At 34.7% G+C, this 23076-nt stretch overlaps 2 protein-coding genes and 1 pseudogene across 4 annotated transcripts in view; 2 read left to right on the plus strand and 1 right to left on the minus strand.

Moving 5' to 3' along the window:
• The window catches only part of LOC107703136 (glycerol-3-phosphate acyltransferase 2, mitochondrial-like), a 35910-nt pseudogene extending 29799 nt beyond the window's left edge, over positions 1–6111 (plus strand).
• Positions 6112–9747: 3636 nt separating this feature from the next.
• LOC107703178 (fumarylacetoacetate hydrolase domain-containing protein 2-like) lies at positions 9748–17282 on the minus strand. 3 transcript variants are annotated; one of them, XM_016505733.1, is made up of 8 exons: positions 17216–17282; positions 15415–15616; positions 14289–14505; positions 13959–14018; positions 12714–12876; positions 12492–12600; positions 11905–11992; positions 9748–10437 (listed from the first exon to the last, which is right to left on the minus strand). In XM_016505733.1, exons 2-8 carry the CDS (start codon positions 15582–15584, stop codon positions 10375–10377), a joined length of 870 nt encoding a protein of 289 aa, XP_016361219.1. In that variant the 5' UTR covers positions 15585–15616; positions 17216–17282; the 3' UTR covers positions 9748–10374. The 3 variants fall into 3 exon arrangements, with proteins under 3 accessions (XP_016361219.1, XP_016361218.1, XP_016361217.1); XM_016505732.1 differs by lacking the exon at positions 17216–17282 and adding an exon at positions 17049–17209; XM_016505731.1 differs by lacking the exon at positions 17216–17282 and adding an exon at positions 17049–17209 and having other exon boundaries at positions 15415–15677.
• A 617-nt stretch (positions 17283–17899) lies between these two features.
• LOC107703177 (putative aminopeptidase W07G4.4) overlaps positions 17900–23076 on the plus strand; it is a 6942-nt gene continuing 1765 nt past the window's right edge. Inside the window, exons 1-12 of the mRNA XM_016505730.1 lie at positions 17900–17979; positions 18854–18895; positions 19823–19913; positions 20003–20151; positions 20336–20444; positions 21122–21243; positions 21377–21476; positions 21560–21635; positions 22247–22332; positions 22412–22516; positions 22597–22672; positions 22772–22890. Of these exons, the coding sequence (XP_016361216.1) occupies positions 17969–17979; positions 18854–18895; positions 19823–19913; positions 20003–20151; positions 20336–20444; positions 21122–21243; positions 21377–21476; positions 21560–21635; positions 22247–22332; positions 22412–22516; positions 22597–22672; positions 22772–22890 (1086 nt within the window). The 5' untranslated portion in view covers positions 17900–17968. The remainder of the gene's footprint in view (positions 17980–18853; positions 18896–19822; positions 19914–20002; positions 20152–20335; positions 20445–21121; positions 21244–21376; positions 21477–21559; positions 21636–22246; positions 22333–22411; positions 22517–22596; positions 22673–22771; positions 22891–23076) is intronic.

The raw sequence follows: 23076 nt of genomic DNA on the forward strand, positions 1-23076 counted from the left end.
TAATATTATTTTGGGGATTATTTTTATAATGTATATTTTATAAGATTTTATCAGATATTTATATTTACATTTACTGACGAAACATGGACAGACAATGAATACTTTCTACCATTTTGACAGATAAAAATAAGATAACTTTTATCTTGTTTCTCTGCTTTATAAGTGTTAATTTCGTTAAAAGAAACTATGAAAAGATACAACCTTTTCCATGACTAAGACAAAATGAAGACGAGATGACACTGACATCATTAAACATTAACTGTGACTATATTAAAGGGATAGTTCACCCGAAAATTTAAAAAATGACCCCCTGATTTACTCACCCTCAAGTCATTCTAGGTGTATATGACTTTCTTCTTTCAGACGAATACAATCAGAGATATATGAAAAAATGTCCTGGCTCTTCCAAGCGATATAATGGCAGTGAATGGTGGTCGAGACTATGAAGCTCAAAAAAGTTAATCTATCCATCATAAAAAGTGCTCAACACGGCTCCAGGAGGTTAATAAAAGCCTCCTGAAGCGAAGTGATACGTTTGTGTAAGAAAACTATTCATATCTAAAACTTTATAAACCGTAATCTCTAGCTTCCGCTAACTGTCGTACGCATGTTCACGAGAGAGTGGCGTTCCAGCGGATGCTGTAGGATGTAGGCGAAGCGTAAACTCCGGTGAGAAGTGACGAACACAGAAGAGCAGTGGAGAGAGCAAAACAAAACACCAGTCATGAATTAGAAATACAAAACGAGGATTTGTAAAGGAAAATGTTGGAGGATTTCGATATAAGCCATGAGGAGACTGGCAATATATATATAATTGCATTTGCCTGAAAGTAGAAAGTCATATACACCTAGGATGGCTTGAGGGTGAGTAAATCATTGGGTAATTTTCATTTTTGGGTGAGCTATCCCTTTAACATCCAATATCGTTGATGATAAAGACGAGACTAAAATGTAGTTAAAGTCTGCGTGAACCGGAAGTTGCGACCGACTTTACTTACGTATTGTGACGTACTTCCGAGAGAAACGGAATATTGAATGAGGAAAACAGAGGGCGTGGTTTGTTTTTTTCTACTGCGAACTGATTGGATGTAGTAAAGTAGGCGTTTCATTCAGAAATGGAGGCAGATTTGGAGGGGCGTGTTTAAGGATGTTATGCTCAAGCCCAAGCCGTCAAACTGACGTCATCAGAGAAGGTCCATCATTTCCGAGGGGAGGTGCATTTTCAGATTTGGATTAAAGATTACGAAAGGCAAACAATTTTTTTTTGTGGATCGACTTACACAGATGAATTGTTCACCACAAAAATAGCAGTGTGCGCTAACAAAATTAAAATAGTCAATTTTGATTTCATGTGTACTTTAAAAAAAAATAAAAACTCTATATCCAAAATTGCTGTTTTCTGAAAAAAAAATAGACTTCCACGAGTTTTAGCTATTATGAGAAGCTTTTGAGTTTTAAAAGTTTTCATAATGTAGAGTGTGTTTATATTTATAATAATATAATAAATCAGGAAAGATGAGGTAAAATAGATCATGTGTTTTGTCCATTTTGTCATGTGTATTCATGATCAGCAGTCACGTTTACAATTTTGAGCAAAACAACTATGATTATCTCTTTAACCATTATGCAGCATGACTAAAATGTTACAAGGTTTTAATTGACTAGAACTAGATTAAAAATTCCAAGACTTGTAGTCTACAAAAACGTGACTAAACAAAAACCAGGACAGGTTGACTGAATATGATAAAAACTGAAAAGGACATTTGGCACAGGACTAAGACTAAATAAAAAAAAACAGCAGACAAAATTAACACTAATACTTTAGTAATCACACTTTAAAATATGATAATAGAGTTTATACTGTACGTGATTCTTTAAAAGGTCAGGAGTGACATAAGGATTTAAGAAGAGAGACCACATTTAAAAGACCAAGTGTTACTATATTCTTTTCCTTACGGACTGAAATAGAGCATGACATGAAATGACAGATAATGATTATTTTTAGCGTTATTGATAAGGCTGTTGGTAGTTTTTTGGCACTGACACAATGGCAAATACAGCTTCTGTGCCACTCGGCCAAAGCAGGCTCACTTATCAGCTGATACCAGTAATCTTAATATATATATATATATATATATATATATCATGGAAATAAATAAATGCAGAGACGATTATCCAGCCTGGTCAATTTACAGTATCACACCCATCACAAATGTAGTTTTTCTGAAGTTTTTAATGTTAGGTTCAGAATTCACAGAAAATACAGAATTCACCAAAAATACACTTTTCACTCCACTGCCCAAACATCTAGCGAGCTCTCAGACTCAATCTAATCTCTGACATGCTGACCATTTGGTCTGTGTCCATTTATTTTCAAGTGCCACCACAGTTTTCAGCAGACTGATTCACAAACACCCACAGAGGTGAAAGCTATTTTTGTTTGTCTGTGGTTAAAGGTGATTTCAACCCTAAACTGATCATTTTGCAGCTTGTTTGTGTGTGTCTTTAGAGATGTGAACTACTTGTTCGTGTGTGAATGTAGGTTCAGAAGGATACACCAGTGTGTGACTTCATGAAGAAGCAGGGTGTGTTGTCATGGGCTGTTTCAGACAATCCTGACCAGAGCAGCGATTCAGACTGTGAGGAACCAGACGCACGCTCTTATAAGGTACACAAACCCACAGGCAGCAAAGTTTAGAGCATACACAGTGTTTTGGATCTGAATATTTTTGTTTATAATTATATATTCAGATTCACAGTACTCTCAGTCTTTGGACACTTTGGATCCAGAGTTTCAGCAAGATGAAATCCACTCACAAACACTAGCACGCAAACATCAGACAGACAAAACAGACTTAAAACTAAGACAGTTCAGAGATGCTGCTCTAGAAGTCTGATGTCTGTCTGTGTGTTGCTCAGTATCTCAGTATCTGTGCGATGAATTCAGAATGAAGAGAAGAACATGAAGGGAATGTCATTGGCGTGAGCTTGCAGGAGAGAAGCTGCTGTGGATTGTGCCTTCTGTTGCATCAGAACCTCAAGCAAACATTTGTTTATAATATGAATTTTATATTTTTATTACATGTATATAAAATATAAATAATTGCAAATTAAATAAATAATAGATATTATACATACTTTAAAAATAGCACATATTAAGAACAGATTTTTTTTAATAGAAATCTAAATCATGATAATGGTATCATGATTGGATTTATATAAAATTAATAATTATTTGTAATTTTATTACATTGTGCAAAAAATTGCATTATTTGAAAATGAACATTTATGTACATTCATAAAACATTCTATAATGACTAAATATACCGTTCAAAACTTTGGGGTCAGTACGTTTATTTTTTTTAATGTTTTTGAAAGAAGTCTCTTATGTTCACCAAGGCTGCATTCATTTGATCAAAAACAGTAATGTTGTAAAATATTATTAAAATGTACAATACCTGTTTTCTATTTTAATATAATTAAAATGTAATTTAATCCTGTGATGCAAAGCTGAATTTTCAGCATCATTACTCCAGTATTCAGTGTCACATAATCCTTCAGAATTCATTTAATATGCTGATTTACTGCTCAAGAAACATTTACTATTATTATCAATGTTGAAAACAGCTGTGCTGTAATATTTTAGATTTAACTACAATACATTTAATAATTAAGTAGAAGCTTTTCTCCGTAGGGATTTACAAATGAGGACAATAGTAGCAATCAACCAACATTTTTTTTGTGTGTACATTTTTTTTTTATTAATATTTTATGATTGTCAAATATGAATAGAATAATTTAAGTCAATTTTTTTCTTTCTTTCTTCCTTGAAGTCTATAAATTTGCCCAAACAACATATTTTACCTGACTAATAATAACCTTTGCATGTTTTCTCACTGTCCTCTACCTTTCTGCTGTCTTTACTCTCTCTCTCTGTTTCTAGTTGAGTCAGCCGTCTCATTGCCCAGAGCTGCTGTTCTTCCTCTGTAGTTTACTGAGTGTCCGGCTGAGAGCTCTGTGCTGGGCGCTAGAAAGCCTCCATTACCTCCCCTCACCTATCACATACACACACACACAAACTCTGACCTCTGGCCAAAGAGTGCTGTTGCCATGTGTGATGAGTAAGCGTGCTTTTGCAGCATCGCTGTCACTGTTCACACTGAGTGTGAACAACGAAGTGTTTATAACCTAAACATTTTGATCTTAGAGAAAGACTGTTTGAGCCAACTACACGCACACTTGAAGAACCGAGCTCAGCTGGACAAAGCGCACTACGGTAGGAGACAAAAACACACTTTCATTTTCCTCTCACCACCATGAAGCGAAAGGATTTGCCATTTGAGTTTACATCTTCGGTCCACACAAATCTGTTTTAAACAGAGAACGTCCATCTTGACTGATCCAGTCACAAGTGGTCAGCATAGACAATAAAAACATATCAGATAGATAAGGACATCTGGTCCCCCAAGAATGCCTCTTGACCTTAAAACCGAATCAAGTAAAGATGTTTTCCTCTTTGCTTTTGCAACATGGCATTCCTCAAAGGAAGTGGTTGAAAATACACCATGGAAGCTGTTTTGTTTTCTTTACCAAAACACTTCATTTCATCATCAGATGAACAAAGATGTTTTTTTTCTTAAATGGACTACGCAATGATGACATAATAGAAATAATGTTGTTGTTTTGGAATGTAATTACTAATTAACATCGCTAGAATTAAATTCTATTTTTTTCCCCAAAACATTCTTCTACTGAACTACTAAAAGAAACATTAACTGGCAAAGAGGAATTTTTAAATTCTTTAAGATTCCCATACCTACCTACAAAATCCTTCAGAAATGGTCACAGAAAATGCATTTGAGACACGTTATCACATCGTATAAAGCACTTGTGATTGTATCACCAAACAGATCCCCAGTAGCGACATTTATATGGATACAAATAATCCATTATTAATTTGATTGATTGCTCAGTCTGACTGAAAAGCCTTCATATCAACATCTGAATCGATCCAATTGAGCTTGATTCGAATAAAATTTCGATCAGGTTAAAAGGGGTGGTGTAGAAAAATGTAACCATGTAAGTGCTTGATTTCAACTATTTTCTCAATCAATTCAAAAATACTTTGTGCACAGTGCCGTAATGCATGTGTTTACATACATTTTACGTCATACGAATGTGCATATTTTTATTTACATCTCATATCTTTACGAACTGGTTAGTGGAGGAAACTAAATAATTACTAAATATTTCCAAAAAGACTTTGGAATGAGTTGGTTTTCTCCATTAACTGGTCATAAAATGTCATCTGATGTTCATCAAAATCACAAATATAGACAAAAACTGTGTTTTAGCTAACAACACACCAACAATTTCTTTATTAAACATCCCATTATTCACATATGTACATAAATATGTGAATCAGATTGCAACGTTTAGGGTTCTTAGGATCTTTGAGCGTAAATGAAGTAACTTTAACCATTAAATGGCCTACATAGATGCTGACGGCTTCACTTCAGCTGCTGATGTGTTAGCTTTAATGTATTATTAATCCCACTGGTTTTTAACAGATTTATGAATCATTTCTCTTGTGTTACTGGGTAATCTTACTCTGCTGAAGACAAGAGCCTTGATGTTTTATAAGAGAGTTGCTGCAAATCAGATTGTATTCCAGCATTATTAAATAATACTTCAGTACAGAAGTCATGGTGTCATGTGATCACCCCAGTGCTGTATATTTGATCTATTTGTGTGAATCTTCTGTAGAGAGCTCATCTATTGACTTGGTGAGAATGGTGCTTCGTACCTTTATTGATCTTGGGGTAAGTGATTCTATACACACAAACAAGAAGCCCTACAGAAGCTGTAAATAAAAGCGCAAGGCCAGATAAACCGAGGACAGTAAAGTGTAACATATGTAGCAGGTGTTGTAATAAAGGAAAGTTAATTTGGCCTCTGGGGACTAAACAGCGTTTCTCTGTTCCTGCGCTTTAGGTGTTGATTGAGGACAGGCAGAGAGGAGATGTGTATCTAGATGTCAGTCCTCTCTTCTCTCAGTGCGCTCACAAAGCGAAACTCTTGCAGGTTTTCAAACAGTTCATGTACAACTGAAAGAGAAAAGGTTTGAAGAGAAAAGAAGTCAGTCTCAGCTGGGAATGGTAACAGTAAGCACTTCTGAAATCCAGTTCTTCAGTGTTGTGTAAAGCATTAATTATGCATGGGTTGGGTTTGGTTTTTGTTTTGCCTAGAACACTGGCTTTTTGTAATATACTGTATGTGATGCTGAGGTTGCTTTTTTGTTAGTTTTTGTTGTTGAAAGCCCAGAATTGGTTTAGTTATTTGTTAGATGACTATTCAGATGGTTAGATAATGTTCTCTGTTTATAAAGAGGAGATAAATTGCATCAAAAAGATGTTTTTTTTGTTTGTTTCATTAGTTAGTGTTGTTTATTAGTTTTCTTTTGTTTAACTGTAATGAATATGTAATGGGCTTGGTTCAGTACACAAGTTTCTGATAATTGACCCAGCTGCAGTGTTTCTGCACTCTAAAAAATGCTGGGTTGTTTCAACCCAACTTTGGGTCAAATATATTTATACCCAACTTTAATTACTAATTAACATCGCTAGAATTAAATTCTATTTTTTTCCCCAAAACATTCTTCTACTGAACTACTAAAAGAAACATTAACTGGCAAAGAGGAATTTTTAAATTCTTTAAGATTCCCATACCTACCTACAAAATCCTTCAGAAATGGTCACAGAAAATGCATTTGAGACACGTTATCACATCGTATAAAGCACTTGTGATTGTATCACCAAACAGATCCCCAGTAGCGACATTTATATGGATACAAATAATCCATTATTAATTTGATTGATTGCTCAGTCTGACTGAAAAGCCTTCATATCAACATCTGAATCGATCCAATTGAGCTTGATTCGAATAAAATTTCGATCAGGTTAAAAGGGGTGGTGTAGAAAAATTTAACCATGTAAGTGCTTGATTTCGACTATTTTCTCAATCAATTCAAAAATACTTTGTGCAGAGTGCCGTAATGCATGTGTTTACATACATTTTACGTCATACGAATGTGCATATTTTTATTTACATCTCATATCTTTACGAACTGGTTAGTGGAGGAAACTAAATAATTACTAAATATTTCCAAAAAGACTTTGGAATGAGTTGGTTTTCTCCATTAACTGGTCATAAAATGTCATCTGATGTTCATCAAAATCACAAATATAGACAAAAACTGTGTTTTAGCTAACAACACACCAACAATTTCTTTATTAAACATCCCATTATTCACATATGTACATAAATATGTGAATCAGATTGCAACGTTTAGGGTTCTTAGGATCTTTGAGCGTAAATGAAGTAACTTTAACCATTAAATGGCCTACATAGATGCTGACGGCTTCACTTCAGCTGCTGATGTGTTAGCTTTAATGTATTATTAATCCCACTGGTTTTTAACAGATTTATGAATCATTTCTCTTGTGTTACTGGGTAATCTTACTCTGCTGAAGACAAGAGCCTTGATGTTTTATAAGAGAGTTGCTGCAAATCAGATTGTATTCCAGCATTATTAAATAATACTTCAGTACAGAAGTCATGGTGTCATGTGATCACCCCAGTGCTGTATATTTGATCTATTTGTGTGAATCTTCTGTAGAGAGCTCATCTATTGACTTGGTGAGAATGGTGCTTCGTACCTTTTATAGACTAACCCAGCTGTTGGGTTAAATTTTTTTATTACATTTTTAACCCAAAAGTTGGGTTAGTCCATATTTGACTCAAAGTCGGGTTGAAACAACCCAGCATTTTTTAGAGTGTGTCATGGTTTGATTTATAGTTTAGCCACACAGTGCTGCATATGAATGTTCATATGTATGCAAACATCCCGCATTACCTAAACCATTAAGATGAATTATCACGTTTCCTTCCTATGCATAGTTTGCTTCCTTTAGTACAAACACTGAACACCAAAGCACCAGTTCACTGATTGAGACATGGGACAAAACAGGTCTTGCTTTTACTTGTACTTTTGAAAATAGCAACAGTTGCACTTTAAAATGAATCTAAGGTAATCACTAGAATGCGCATGTTATTTATTGCAAATTAAATAATCTTTACAAAAAACAAAAAAAACATAAACTCATAGATCAATACTTAATGTACATTATAAAATTAAGAAAAAAAATTCTATATTATAAAATAAAATAAAAAATCTATATTAAATCAATATTAAAATTGTCTCTAAGTTTCTTGAAAGTATTCTAAAAAATATATTTAAAGAAAAGAAACATAAACCAATACTTAATATACATTAAAAATATATGGCAATATAGAAATATGCCATCTCCTGAGAGAGGGAAAGGTTAATTAAAAATCCATCCATGTAATTTTCAAGGTTTCACAGCCACGTTCATACTTTGTCTGCACTGTAAGAAAAAATCAAATCAGCTCAAAAATATTTAAAAAGCAATGTAAAATTCACCTTCTTTCTTTAGCAGTTTATTTCCTCACCTGCTGTTAATTCATCATCATCACATGCTCAAGTGAGATTTATAGGCTTTTACATTTTAACTGGTGAGAGGAAATGTCAACTCCATCAAAACTGCTAAATTACAAATAAATTGCTTGGGATTTTTAGATAATTTGAGTCAGTTTTCAGATAATTTGCCACTGATGTGATAATAAAGAGGACGGTCATTTTTTAACACTTAAAGACTTTCTGACAGTTTCCTGAATTCAACTGACAGAGCTAAAAAATGAGCTTTTGAAACCCATCCTGTAGTCTAAATTCATAACTATGTTTTAATGCTAGATTTATAATTACAGATATTTGACATTAGGGTATGCACTACTTTTTATATGATGGTGTTGACATTTAGTTATTAAAAATGGCAAGAAAATTAAAAGAAAATGTTTTTTACTCCAAAATGTAAATAAAGACCTCTGAACAGATCCATCCAAAACACTTCCTCTGTCTAAGGAATCAGTGATTCCAGAGGTCCAGTAAAGTTTCAGGAGGTTTTCACTGAATCGAATATTGATGGGTAATAATGATGATGGATGCTACAGAGACACAGGTACTGCACTATCACTCACTGGAAATGACTTGGGCTCTATATATACCCTATTATATCATCTGACAATCACATATATAAACACCCATCCATGCAACATGAGAACAGTTCCTGAGTAAATGTGCATTTACATACATCCATCATTCTTGTGTATCTTAATTCTGAGCAACACACGAGTGAGTGGCCTTGACCGTGTTCATCTAAAACACAACGACTAATGGATGGCTGCTGCTTGTAGTTCAGAAGTGCTGAATAAGCTCTCTAGAGCCACCCAGACAATCGATACACACACACACACACACACACACACATGGAGATGGGAAAAGAATAGGGTGATTAACAAGAAACAAAATGGGCTGAGAATTAACAGTTGGCCGCTGCACTCAGGGATTCACTTGATTAACACTTTCCATTAAAGATCACTTTCATTCCTACATTTATTAAAATGTTTTAAGGTTGGCATGAAATGGAAATTCACCCCCATCTATTTTGTGAATGCATCTTATATTGCGAACGATTCATCCATGTTTTTTTATTTATACATTTCATCAGAAAGCAACTGACTTCTCTCTGGTGACAAACACTGGACTTCTCCAATCATTTAGTCTGCTTAAACCCTGCTTCTTTTCTTGCATTTGACTGAAAGCTCACATTTCAGTGCAGTGCCCACATCTACAAATCCAATCAGTGACCAATGGATCCAAGTTCCATGGATCTTCCAATGGATCTGTTACACTCTGATGTACGTCACAATATGGTAGAAAACATCCGTCGCTAGTTGTTTCATCATAATACTTTGAAAAAAGGTTACATTTCCTGCTTTTATTGGATTAAATGTAGTATTAAACTCAGGGTTCCCGCACCTTTTGACCAACTTTAAGACTTATTAATTTTAATGATTTTTCCAGATATAAGAACCAGAATCTTGCATACTGAAAAGTCGTCGTAATTTACCACAAAAATAAATGTGTTTCTGGGAAGCAAGCCTATTTATCTCAAGCTGAGAATAGATAACATGGACAAGAAATAATGAAAGCTTATGTACACAGGCCAGTAATGCCCTCTACTGGAAACCTGATCATGAAAACCCCAGTTTGACACTCACTTGAAATTAAATTCTTTATGAAAATCACATTGATGATGAGAATAAAAGGCTGCATTATAAAAGTGGCCCAGAGCATAATGTTTATTGCCTTCTGTTAAAAAATAATCCATGTTTATGATATCTATATGAAATAGAAATGTAGTAGTTGCACTTCAATCAATGTAGATCTTCCTGTTACACGACTGTGTTCCGTATCGACCCGATCTCGTCAATCTGACACTCCACAACATCTCCCCTCTGAAACACAGCATTACAATTACTTCATTACAGTAAACCGACCTTCAGTAAATACAACAGTAATATAATGAAATACAAAATGTTAAAATGCTGCATTTTTGAGAACGTTTTTTAACAGTTCTCAAACAATTTAAAGATGTGCTTTTACCCAGTTGGACGTGTTTTCTTGTAAACCTCAGTGGACCAGATACATTTAAATGTGACAGTACATTTTTCAGCCACTCACGAGTCAAAATGTAACCGCTTCTAAAGGAACTAACACTTTGCTATTGTGTAAATTGCATTTATAATCACACAGGATTAACGTCAGTTATTTTCTAACAAGCTCATATTTGGTGTAAATGACGTGTGGCGTGGTGGCTGCTTTTCTCCTGGGCACGTCTGCTGCACACTGAATGAAGATCACTGTTTGTGTGACTGAAGAATGAAGGTTTTTGATTTAACAAACAGCTGCTGTTCTGAAGGTTTGATGAGTTGCTTCAGATATTATTATTAAAGCTACACTATGCAACTTTTTTTATTTATTTGCACAAAAAAAACAAAACTATATTATTTATATTTTAGAGCTATCAGTGTGTATTTTGCAGGAAACTGAATGTGATTTGTTGTGTGTGTCACATCATCTGTCAGATTAAAAAGTATGTCAAAATTGACTATGGATCATTAAAAACTGCAAACCAAAGAGCCAAACAACCAAAACAAGGTTCGTCTGCAAGATGCATTTATTTTTTTAATGAAGCTAGAGTAATAGTTATATAGAGTTGCTTCAATAATGATATAACCTCTAGCATTACAGTAACTATATACTTGTTTTGTTTAATATTTGATAGAAATTTGCAAATGCAGTTATTTTCTTTGAGCAATTACTTCTTTGATAGTTTTTTAATCAACTGCAAAGACGGATTGTGTTTTCTTATTTGTTTGTAGTTCATTATATCTCATTGGAGAAATGAATAAAATGTGGTATATGAAGAATTGTGCACTATAAAGACTTTTCTTCATAAATGTGTGATTGACTGTCAAAACCCGAATGAACAGCTGAAGTATTAAGTTAGTAATTGAATCTTTGCACTGATTTGTTCGGCCCTGTGATTCCCTCAGTAAATCAGCTTGAATGCCAATTAGAAAGCTTAAATACTGAAGCCAGTGCCTGTTAAATGTGCCTCTTTTCTTTTTAAACTTCTGTTTCGTGTGAAAACTGACATCACGGCAACGTCAATAAGAGCTTTACAGCTGGTCTTGTGTTTGTTCTGCATTTCAGCTGTTCTCATTGTGTCAGTGTCAGCCACACTTTCCTGACCGTTTGAACAGAAGCGAATCAACCAGACTTTATCTGCATGTCAAAACAAAGGTTTCAGGTAAGGCTTTCAGCAGGTGTTAACAGCCTGCCAGGTGCACTGATTGTGGGTTATGACGCTAACCCAGCCATGTTGAAATATGCATTGATTTTCCTATAGAAGAGCTCACCTTTAGATACACAGGTGGATTTCTGAACACCCCCACACCTGGAGGCGTTCCGGTCAGAAACACATCACCGGGACAAAGTGTCACAAACCTGCAGAAAAACACCAATTTGAGAAGTCGAGAAGCAAATGCATACAATTGAATACATATTAAATGTTCACGTTTACTCAGCAAGGATGCATTAAATTGATTAAAGGTGACAGTAAAGACATTTATGTTAAAGCTTTCTACTGTTCTTTTGAACTTTCTATTCATCAATGAAAAAAAAATGAAGCATGGTTTCCACAAAAATATTAAGCAGCTGTTTTCAACGTTGATAAGAAATGTTTCTTGAGCAGCAAATCAGCATATTAGAATGATTTCTTAAGGATCATGTGACTCTGAAGACTGGAGTAATGATGCTGAAAATTCAGCTTTGAATTAGAGGAATAAATTACATTTTAGAATATATTGAAGTAGAAAACCGTTATTTTAAATTGTAATAATATTTCACAATATTATTGTTTTTACTGTATTTTTGATCAAATGCATGCAGCCTTGGAGAGCATTTTATAAATAAAACCAGTTAAAACCAGAGTGAGCTTGCTTACTGTGAAACCCAGGCAATAAGCTTCTCAGTTTGAAAGATCATTTGATTGGTGTTACTGTCCTGAACCACGGCTCCATTCACCAGACAGCGGATACCCAGGTTATGAACATCTGTTTGAACAAGTAGGATTGATCTGATTTGTGACCAGAAATAGTGCTAGTATTAACTGTCAAATACATCTATCTTACTTTTTCACATTTTTGTATTTTCCCACTTTAAGTACCTTTGAGTGCTGAAGTGGTAACCAGCGCTGGCCCGAGTGGACAAAATGTGTCAAAGGTTTTTCCCAGCAACCACTGCTTTCCATTGCGCTTCATCTGCCAATCACGAGCACTCACATCATTCGCTACAGTGAAACCTGCAACATAGGAAAGGGCCTCCTCTTCCTGAGACAAATAGATACATTTATTTAAAATTAGGTTGGGGCAATTGTGGGAATGACACAAGAAATGTCCTGCTGCTAGGATGCTGCATTATACTTAAGTCTTTATTGACTTAACCCTGTAAAGCCTGGCATATAAATTAATAGTTAGTCAAATCTTTTGAAATGGAGCATTTTATTGAACCTTCAGACAAAAATAAAAAAGTTTGCATGTGTTTTTTTTTTTTTTAGGCTTTTATGTCTCATATAATGATATATAAGAATAAGGAGCTTATACTCAAGGTAAAAACACTTCCGTTTTATTTAGAGGCCCAAACTGAGCAAAAATATGCAATTTGATGCAGATGCTGATTTTAAAATGCAAAATGTATATTTTTATAAGGGTATTGCAGACATTACATAAATGCATATAAATATCAGTTGTCACTCTATATCTTCCAATAATATGTCTTGGTAAGATGATATTTAAATGCTTAGTTTATGATCAAAACTTTGTAATTTTTATTGTGGGGGGCAAAACATGTTATGCAATACAATGATGACTGAGAAATGAGTACAAATAAACATTTCCCAAAAGCCTGATGTATCATATTTGATACACTTTAACATGATTTTTCTAAAAAATCATGTATGGATCATTAAGTAAAGTTGCTTCAGTTCAGTAAATGCTCATCTTGAAATATTACTAACAATAGAAAAGTTATTCTTAGGTTTACTTTATAAAAATCAGTAAAGATTCTGACGTAAATCAGGCAACAGAAGGCATGTAGCAGATTGTACAACAGATTTTTCAGCAAAGTTTCAATCATGTTAATTTAGACGCCTTATAATAGAGTAGGCTTTATAGGGTTAAATGTGTTCTATTGCATATTTTGACGACTCACATTTAGCCAAAAAAAAAACAAAAAAACACTGAACCTATAATTTCATCTCATTCACATGCTTAAATGTGATTGTGTCCTGCAAGTGCAGCTGAAATTACACACGTAATGTTTAATATACTGTAATAAATCTTATCAATTAACAGAACATTTCTATTTTAACACACATGTCAACAGATGCATATATAAATAACCATTTTGCTACCTTAATATGCTTCCCTTTCCGTCCAATCACAAAGGCAAGTTCCACCTCCCAGTCCACTTCCTGTAAATTGAGCCGCCACAATGTGAAAACATGGATTGCATGTTTCACACCCCAGAGTGAAAACAGTAGTACATTTGCTACATTTTCAATATTCGATTTTGAATAAAATAAGATTATTTTAAAGTTGGACACTTCTACATGTCGAACAGAAATCTGCATGTGACAGGTTCCAGCTGACATTACAACAGTCAGTCTCATACTGTAGTTATTCTGTAGTATGGAGTGTCATTGTTGATTTAAAGTGACACCAGCTGTCAGTTTGAAACTCACCTGACTCTCCGCTGGGAGAATGATGTCATCATAAGGGCCAGTGATGGTGGAGGGGAACTTACTGAATATGATAGGCTCTTTAGGAATCGGGGCATTTTGCTCTAGGCAGTGGTCTTTATAATTCATACCAACACACACCACCTTCTCTGGGCCAGTCACTGGGGAAAGCAGCCTGACATCCATCTGCACCACCACATGCTGGCCGCTGGACAAAGCCCTGAGAGTGAGAGATAAAGATGAATAAATGCTGTTTTCTATAACTTGACACTTTCTACACGTAATACATCTCTTGAATGCCTAAAAAATTAGCTAACGTTTTTTTACTCATAAATATTAAATTTTGGGGGAGTCGTTCCACATGACATAGTGCAACCTGAGCTAACCTTTCCTTGTCACAAAAAGCGTCAAATTATCTGTTATTTTAAGTGACTTGTCGACCTTGCAGCAGTACTTTTCTACACGTAATACATCTCTTGAATGCCTAAAAAATTAGCTAACATGTTTTTTTTTTCATAAATATAAAATTTTGGGGGAGTCGTTCCACATGACATAGTGCAACCTGAGCTAACCTTTCCTTGTCACAAAAAGCGTCAAATTATCTGTTATTTTAAGTGACTTGTCGACCTTGCAGCAGTACTTTCTACCTTTTTTCCCTCTGCATGTTTCTGCCTGTTGGTTGTACCACATGACTTTGCAGAATGTTTTTTAAGAAACTTTCACAAAATTGTTTTCTGTGGAGTAATAAAAGATTCATGCTAAACTACATTATTATCTTTTCAAGAATTCCATTTTTGAATGATTTTCTTTCTTTATTACGATATTGGAACAGTTGCATCACCCTGACTTTTTTTTTTTTTTTTTTTCTTTATGCCCCCCACAAAAATATCAAATTCATATTTATTTATAAATTAAAGACATATTTATAAATTATTTAAAAAATAATAATAATGAAGAGCTGTATTCAAGTCATTTATGTAGAAATTGCATTTTTTTAATATTTTAAAATAAAGTGAATCTATAATAGATTTAGAATTAATAGATCCAGACAAAATGACCGGTCTATGTAAAGTATGTGCTCTCTCTGTTGAGTGTGTGTAGTTTGTGTTACAGTGTGCATTCTTAATACCTCTTAGCACAGTCCATTCCCTTTTCCCCCATTTCTAGGAACTCTCTCATAGTGGAAGGCATGGAGGGGTCGAAAGCTTTCAGATCAATGACCCCCTGACCTCCTGCCTGCTCCACCCCGACTCTGACACCCCCCTCGCCGCCTCTGTGGCAGAACTGGACGAGTCTCATAGCGGCTGAGCTTGCGGTGCCTCTGACGGTGCCTGCAGAGAATACAGCATTGAGTCTCCTCAAACTCAGCTGAGAGATACCCAGAAATCTCATCTATTAGAAAACAGAGGGAAAGACATGCAGCAGTGAAAGAGAGAAATGGACAAACAGACTGATAGGTGCAAGACGATAGGAGAAATAACATGCCCTTCAAGTGGAGTCGGAAATATCATATTTGCAAATTCCAAGCACATAAATAACAGCGAAGTCATATTGAAGAGAGAGAGAATCAGACAGATGATCCATGAGTTGCTGAATTGTGACATATGGCGTGCTGATTTAAAACATTGTGAAAGCACTAATCTAAAACATGGATAATATATAATACATCTATAATATCTATACAGAGATAGAAGAAAGGACATACAGAAGTGAAAGGGAGAAATGGACAAACATACCAAGAGGTGCAAGATGACAAGAGAAATAATGTGCCCTTCAAATAGAGTCACAAATATCATATTTGCAAATTCCAAGCACATAAATAACAGCGAAGTCATATTGAAGAGAGAGAGAATCAGACAGATGATCCATGAGTTGCTGAATTGTGACATATGGCGTGCTGATTTAAAACATTGTGAAAGCACTAATCTAAAACATGGATAATATATAATACATCTATAATATCTATACAGAGATCAGCAAGTCTGTAGTGAATTCTAATGAATGATTTAATAAATTATTTTAATTTTGCATGCTGTATTTAAATCTTTTTAAAGGGGTGATGCACCAAACAGCTAGTTTTTAACCTGTATTAAACCTCTTGAAATGACAAACACACTAAATCCAAGCAACATACATTGAAAGAAAAAAAATAAAAACTAATTAATTAATTACAAAATAATAAACAATGGAATACTTAAAAGCAAATTATAACAAATTCAATTAAACTCAAGGGGTGTTAATCAATACACAGCTTTATTTCAACTGCTTTTTGATTTAAATCAAATGTTTGAATTATTTTAAAAGCCACAAAACATGGAGCATCTTTAACAAATCTACATTTGTGTAAATAATATTCCTACACAAAAAGTCAACCTCTTTGTTTTGCATAAAACACCATACTTAAAGCTGATAGATAACGGTGTTAATCACTGGACCTTCACAGTTGGACACTGGACTTTCTGCAACACACGCATATATTTTTGATACCATGTATAAATAAGTGATAGAGATTAATAATTCCGCAGGTGCGCTGAAGGGAGCATTATTTCAGAAAAAGGGAGCGAGGCAGCCCAAACCCAGCTTCAGCAGATTTATTTATATATATTTTTTTGATTATGTAACAAAAATTCAGCAGCAGTCAAATTACTGATTGCTTAATACACCATGTTTATCGTTAGAAACAAGATATCATGCAAGGCAGTGCAGATAAGAGGTTACTTTTCCCTGCTTTCAGTTTCTTGCAATGCTGTGTGACAGTCCTACCTGATCTTGGTGCAAAAAACAGCAGGTTTGATCATGCAAGTAACAAAAAAATGATACAAAATAAAGATCTGTTTGTAGTTTAATGTGTTACTCGCTGCAACATCGCACTGTAATCCGACTAAAATTACACAATCTTTGTACTTTGACACAAGTCTGCTCACACTCACTGTCGTCGCTGTCATGTGACTTCTTGATGTCCGGATTCGTGAAAGAGTCATTCTTTTGAGTCGGATCTTTTCATTGCATCGGTTGAACAGGTTCACGGATTCACGAGGATTTAACTGTTATGAAAAGTGATCAGAATGTGTTCAGAAATATTGTAAAAAAAAAAAAACGAGTTACATAGGTTTTTTTTTTTTTATAATACATAGTTTTAAAGTTGGGTGGTGTAAATTGATTTTATTATTATCTACTATAAATGAAAAAAAGATTTAGGTTCTAAATGACTTAATAGCTGCGACAAAATGAACTGGGACACGTGGAAATATAATAAACTCTCTTCGTTTGTAATAAAACGTAATAAACAGTCGTGTGTGATACATGTGTTCAGTGGGACGAAAATAATAAAAAAAAAAATTTGAGCCAGTTTGCAATGAATTGTTCGAAAGAACCGATTCACAGAAATGAGTCGGACTTCTCATCACTGTGACTTCCGGTTTTATTTTGTAGTTTTAGGGATGTTTGTTGACAAAGACGTAATTTAAAGAAATACACGCGTAAGTTAAAACATTGAAATACGTATTAAAAATCGCGCATTTGAAATAAGTTGATGTATTTATTCCACAATTTCTGTGCATTTTATTTCATTACAGAGTTCGGAAAAACTACATTTCCATAGCTCTCCAGTGGTCATGTGATTTGTCTTTGAAATCTGTCAGCTGACTTCACTTCTGCGCAAGGCGAGATAAGGATCCGTGAGGATGTCTGTAAGGTAAGAGGATTATTTAAAACTGGTCAAGTTTAAAATCACTTTTATTATAACTGCTGTCTTCGGGGGAGTATATTGAGTTTTCTGCGGCCATTGCATTATCTGAGTCTTTGTGCAACTGCAATAATTTTAAGTGATAATTGCTAACAGCTAGATTATGCATTGCTGCTAAAATAGATGTTAACTTGTTCTTTGGAGATTGTCTTTTTAATCTGTTTCTTGCTACGATTGTACTAATCGTATGGGATCAATCTCATGAATTCTTCTCAGAGTTTAGAAAGCAGAATGAAACTGTACTAAAGTCAATTTTGAACATTATTAGTATTATTATTATGCATTTTATTAAACCGAAGTCTCCCAGTCACCACGCTGCAGCCCCCATTTCAGAGTACTAAGTTCATGAAGCATAACTAAATAACAGTTTCAGCAGAACAGTTCCTCTTTGCTGATGACAACGTTGAATAAATATTTGAAATATGAGAAGTATTTCAATTTGCCATGTCAGCAGTGAGGAACTGCAGTGTCTGAAGCTGCAGGTGATTTATTCTTCCTAAATGTTTCAGTGAGCACTGCATGTGGAAATACATTTTTTTTTTAAATAGAAATTGCAAAACAGAAGCGTAACCATGGTCCTTTGTCACAGTTTCAGTCCTTTGGACCCCACTACTCCTAGATGCCAAAAGACACTCAAATGTTAATCAAACATTATCAGAAATATTAATAGTGAGAGCAGCTGCAATGAGTCAAGCTAACTTATAGTCAACGTATTATTATTATTTTTTTAACCTTGACGAGATTTCATGTCTGTAAACGTGATTACTAAGCAAGAAAAATTTGTAAAGGTTTTAATCTTCTCTCTGTCTTTTCTTCATTCTAGTGTCCAGCCTCTCCAGTGTACCACTGACTGCAAGGACCAGAAGTTAGTAAATCCCTGTCTCAAACTCTCAACTTGATGTGCATTTGCAGTCTTGTGGCCTCGCTTGTGCATGGGTGCTCACGAGCATGATAGGTCACTTAGCAGCATCACATTACCATCAGAGGAACTGTGACTTATAATGAATCAGTCATCACTGCTGTTCCCTGAACTGGCTGCATTACAATCAACAACACATAGACTTTAGACTGCTTTCTGATAACTGATGTGTAAAAGTAGAGTTTATTGTCTTTATTGTCTCAAGTGTGGCCCTCTGTAAACTGAACTACACATTTAGATCTGCATTTTTGGCCTGATTTTCCAGTAAAATGACATAAAACCACATGCATACACTGCCTTAGTGTTTATTAATATATATTTTTTAGAATTAAGCTTTCATTTTAATTGTAAGTTTTAGCAATTTTGGTATTTGCTTTTGTCAATTTATTCATTTTATATCTCTATTTAGCCTTAAGTATTTATTTCAGTTGTAGCAATTAAATTATTTATTTTATTTTATTTTTTAATTTTATTTTATTTTAGTTAGCTGCCAAGGCTACATTTCTTTTTCTTTCTTTCTTAAATAAATTAAGTTTAAGTTTGTTATATTTGTATTTTATTATGTTTCAGCTTTATTTCAATTAACAAAAATAATGTTTAATCATTTTAGTTTTAGGTTTAGTTAACAACAATCAACACTGGCCATGGTGTATATTTTCTGAAAAGTATTAATATCTTTCACAATTCTGCTTCACAATTAAATGTATGTGGTTTCAAACATGTTATATACTAGAAAAAAAAGACAATAATACAGATGAAGGAAATATTTTTTTTTTGCTGTGTAATAATGAGTAATTATAGCACTGCTATTCTGCAGTTTCTATATTGCTATATATTGTGAAGGTTCATTTGGATTTTTCTTCTTTTTTGCAGTTTTGATGGCATTATCTTAATATGCCAAAGTCATGAGCAGCTCTCTGATGAGCTGGAGTGTTTGAAAGCACCATTACAGGACTACAGCGCAGTGAGTTCAACTCCACAAACAACTAATCAGCCCTGCGGTTTATATCTATTTCTTTTTATTGCACACATCTGTCACGCTGTCACATTCAGGTGGACTGTTGCGTCGGTGAAGAGGTCGTGGTGGTCAAGGTTCCTGGTCTCCCTGGAAACAGACTGGTGTTTGCCTGCACTGGTCCAGTGAATCGGGACTATGATGATGTTCGGCGGTTCAGAGATGCTGCTGCTAATGGCATTAAGAGGTGCCTATGCAAACATGATGTGTGTGATGTGTAATGATCAACGTGCATCCTGTCAAAACAACATTGTGTTTTTCTGTGTGTGTCCTTGGCCTCATGTTCTTCCAGGACACATTTCTCTCTTTGAAAATAATTTTTACTCATCTAAAGGTTTTATTGTGTTGATCTGAATATTTTTTTGTTATAGGGCTGTGAAAGCTGGCATGCAGCGCCCTCTGCTGGTTTGTCCCCCACACAGCAGCTATGCAAAGAACACCCTAGTGGCTGTTCTAGGAGCCCTGCATGTTCTCTATACAGTGAGAAACATATTGTATTTTTATTTTTATTTTTTTGTAAATTATATGTTTAATTTTCACTTTATTTCATTCAATCATCAGAATGGTTACATATTAAAATTTCAGTTTCCTAAAAAAGTTATTTCCTTATTTATATCTTATCAGTGTTGATATTGTTAAAGGTCCCATGACATGCTGCTTTTTGGATGCTTTTATATAGGCCTAAGTGGTCCATAGTACTGTATCTGAAGTCTCTTTCCCGAAATTCAGCCTTGGTGCAGAATTTCAGCTATATATATTAGATGAAGAAATCAGCTTAACAAAAATTAGAAATGTTACCTTGGCAACTAAATTAAATAAAATAAGAAATAAGTTTGTCCTAAAATTACTAAAACAAATAAAAATAAAGCTAAATATAAAACATTTAAAAATGAAGAACTAATACAAATGACAAAATCACATTTTAAGAAGCACAACAAAATGAAACTTGAAATAAATTGAAAATTGAAAACTGAAAATATAAAAATAACAGCCAATCCAACTTATTAATAAATAGTATAATTGTATGTAAATAATACTAAAATAACACTGGGACTTACAGAACTAATGCCCTTCTATTTCTGCTTCTTTGTTCTCTAGTTTTTTACTTTTCTGCTTGTCTGTATCAGTGTAACCTAGTTATATTTCTGTGTCATCAGCCTTTAGAGGTGAGGGAGCACAAGTCGTCCCCTCATAAGGTGGCTGTGCTGGGCATCTGGGTGAAGAACCAGGCGCAGGGAGAAGCCGTTACTGAGCTGGCCACTGCTCTGGAGAGCGGCAGGTATGAGTCTGTGTGGAAACAATGTTTTATTTTAGCATTTCATATGGACAAAGATCTTTAATTAACCAGGTATCTCCGAGGATCCATTGTGTACAAAAATCAATAAAAAAAAGATCATTTGTGTATGGTATAGGCTTGTCTATCGTGACATCGGTGGCTCTGACCCGGAGCGAATGGCTGCCCCACGTGTAGCTGAATATGTGCAAGTAGTTTTCAAGGATAGTCCTGTAACGGTGAGACTTTATGTGAGCATTTAAAGCTCTTTCTCATCTCAGTAAGAACTGACATGCTTTATTCATCTGCATGTCTTTGCTAGGTGACAGTAGTGAGTAATTTGAATACTCTGGAGAAGGAGTATCCCTGTTTGGCTGCAGTCAACCGCTGTGCTAACAGTAAGACATTTGTTTTTCAAACACTGAACTTATTTTCATTGCTGCCATTTAACCAAAAACATACATATATAATAAATATTACAAATAATACAGCTAATCTTTCTTTAACAATGATAATAATAAGCAAATCAGCAAATTAGAATGATTGGAGTATGCTGGAGTAACAATGCTGAAAATTCAGCTTTGCATCATAGGAATAAATTATATTTTAAAATATATTAAAACAGAAATGAGTTGTTTTAAATTGTAATAATATTTTACAATATTACTGTTTAATTTTGATTACATAAATTCAGCCTTGGTGAGCATAAGAGACTTCATTCAAAGATATTTAAAAAAATCATTCTGGTAATATATATACAAATACATAATGTACATTTTTACAGTATAACCTTTTTTTACAATATCTTTTTACATTTTCATTGTAAGTAATCAAAGTAAATGTGGTTGTTGTTAAGCCAATTTACACTGATAGTAGAATGAGATATGAGACCATAAACCAAGACCAAATCCACATTTATGTGTTCTTGAGAGCTCAAGACTCCAGTTCTGGGTATCATTAGTGTGTTGTGTTATGTAAAGTGTACTTAAGGCTCATGTTTGTGCTTCAGCTGTGCCGCGCCACCAGGCTCGAGTGATCAAGCTGCTGTACTGTGGGGAAGGACCCATTCAACAGACCCTCATGGTGGTTGGCAAGGTGAGTTTTAGGTTAACTGTATTTGGACGCCCAGGATAGAAGAGTTTCCAGCACATATGAACATTGTATGTTGTTGCAGGGCATTACGTATGACACCGGTGGTGCCGACATCAAGGCCGGAGGAATCATGGCTGGAATGCACAGAGATAAATGTGGATCTGCGGCTGTTGCTGGCTTCTTCCAGGTACTGATCACATATGCACCTGCTCGTATTACTGACGAGAATATTAGAGTCTAATATCAATGTATGTTTGTTTTTTTAAGATCTTAGCCAAACTAAAGCCCAAACACCTGAAGGTTGTGGGTGCAATGGCAATGGTGCGGAACAGTGTCGGATCTGGTAAGCAATTGTGTGTGCATGTTTTGTCCAGTTTGGGTGTCTGTTGCTAAATATGGGTCATCTATTATTATTATTTATTTTTTTTTTACCCTTTGGCAGATTGTTATGTAGCTGATGAGTTGGTGGTGTCTCGTGCTGGTCGTAGAATCCGAGTTGGAAACACTGATGCTGAAGGAAGAATGGTGATGGTGGACTTGCTATGTGAGATGAAGGAGCAGGTACTTGCATATTTCAGCATACACTCAAAAGTAGTGTGCATTATGATTTAAGATTTAAAGGGGCCCTATCATGACATCAAGACCATTTTGTTATATGAAAAAATATCTGACAGAACCAAAAAGACTACTGAAACCTAGATGCCAAAACACTGAAATGTAGGAAGGTCTAATTTGCTCGTGTGTAGC

Source organism: Sinocyclocheilus anshuiensis, unplaced genomic scaffold (assembly GCF_001515605.1).
Source record: "Sinocyclocheilus anshuiensis isolate Anshui unplaced genomic scaffold, SAMN03320099.WGS_v1.1 scaffold794, whole genome shotgun sequence".
Lineage (NCBI taxonomy): Eukaryota > Metazoa > Chordata > Actinopteri > Cypriniformes > Cyprinidae > Sinocyclocheilus > Sinocyclocheilus anshuiensis.

What these genes read in the sequence shown, in the direction of transcription:
- LOC107703178 (XM_016505731.1), bottom strand. Translation starts at nt 15,677, where the DNA reads ATGAGATTTCTGGGTATCTCTCAGCTGAGTTTGAGGAGACTCAATGCT. An exon ending in TACCACTTCAGCACTCAAAG is followed by an intron (nt 12,601 to 12,713) that starts GTACTTAAAGTG and finishes TTGTTCAAACAG; the next exon opens with ATGTTCATAACCTGGGTATC. An exon ending in ATCCACCTGTGTATCTAAAG is followed by an intron (nt 10,438 to 11,904) that starts GTGAGCTCTTCT and finishes GCTGTGTTTCAG; the next exon opens with AGGGGAGATGTTGTGGAGTG.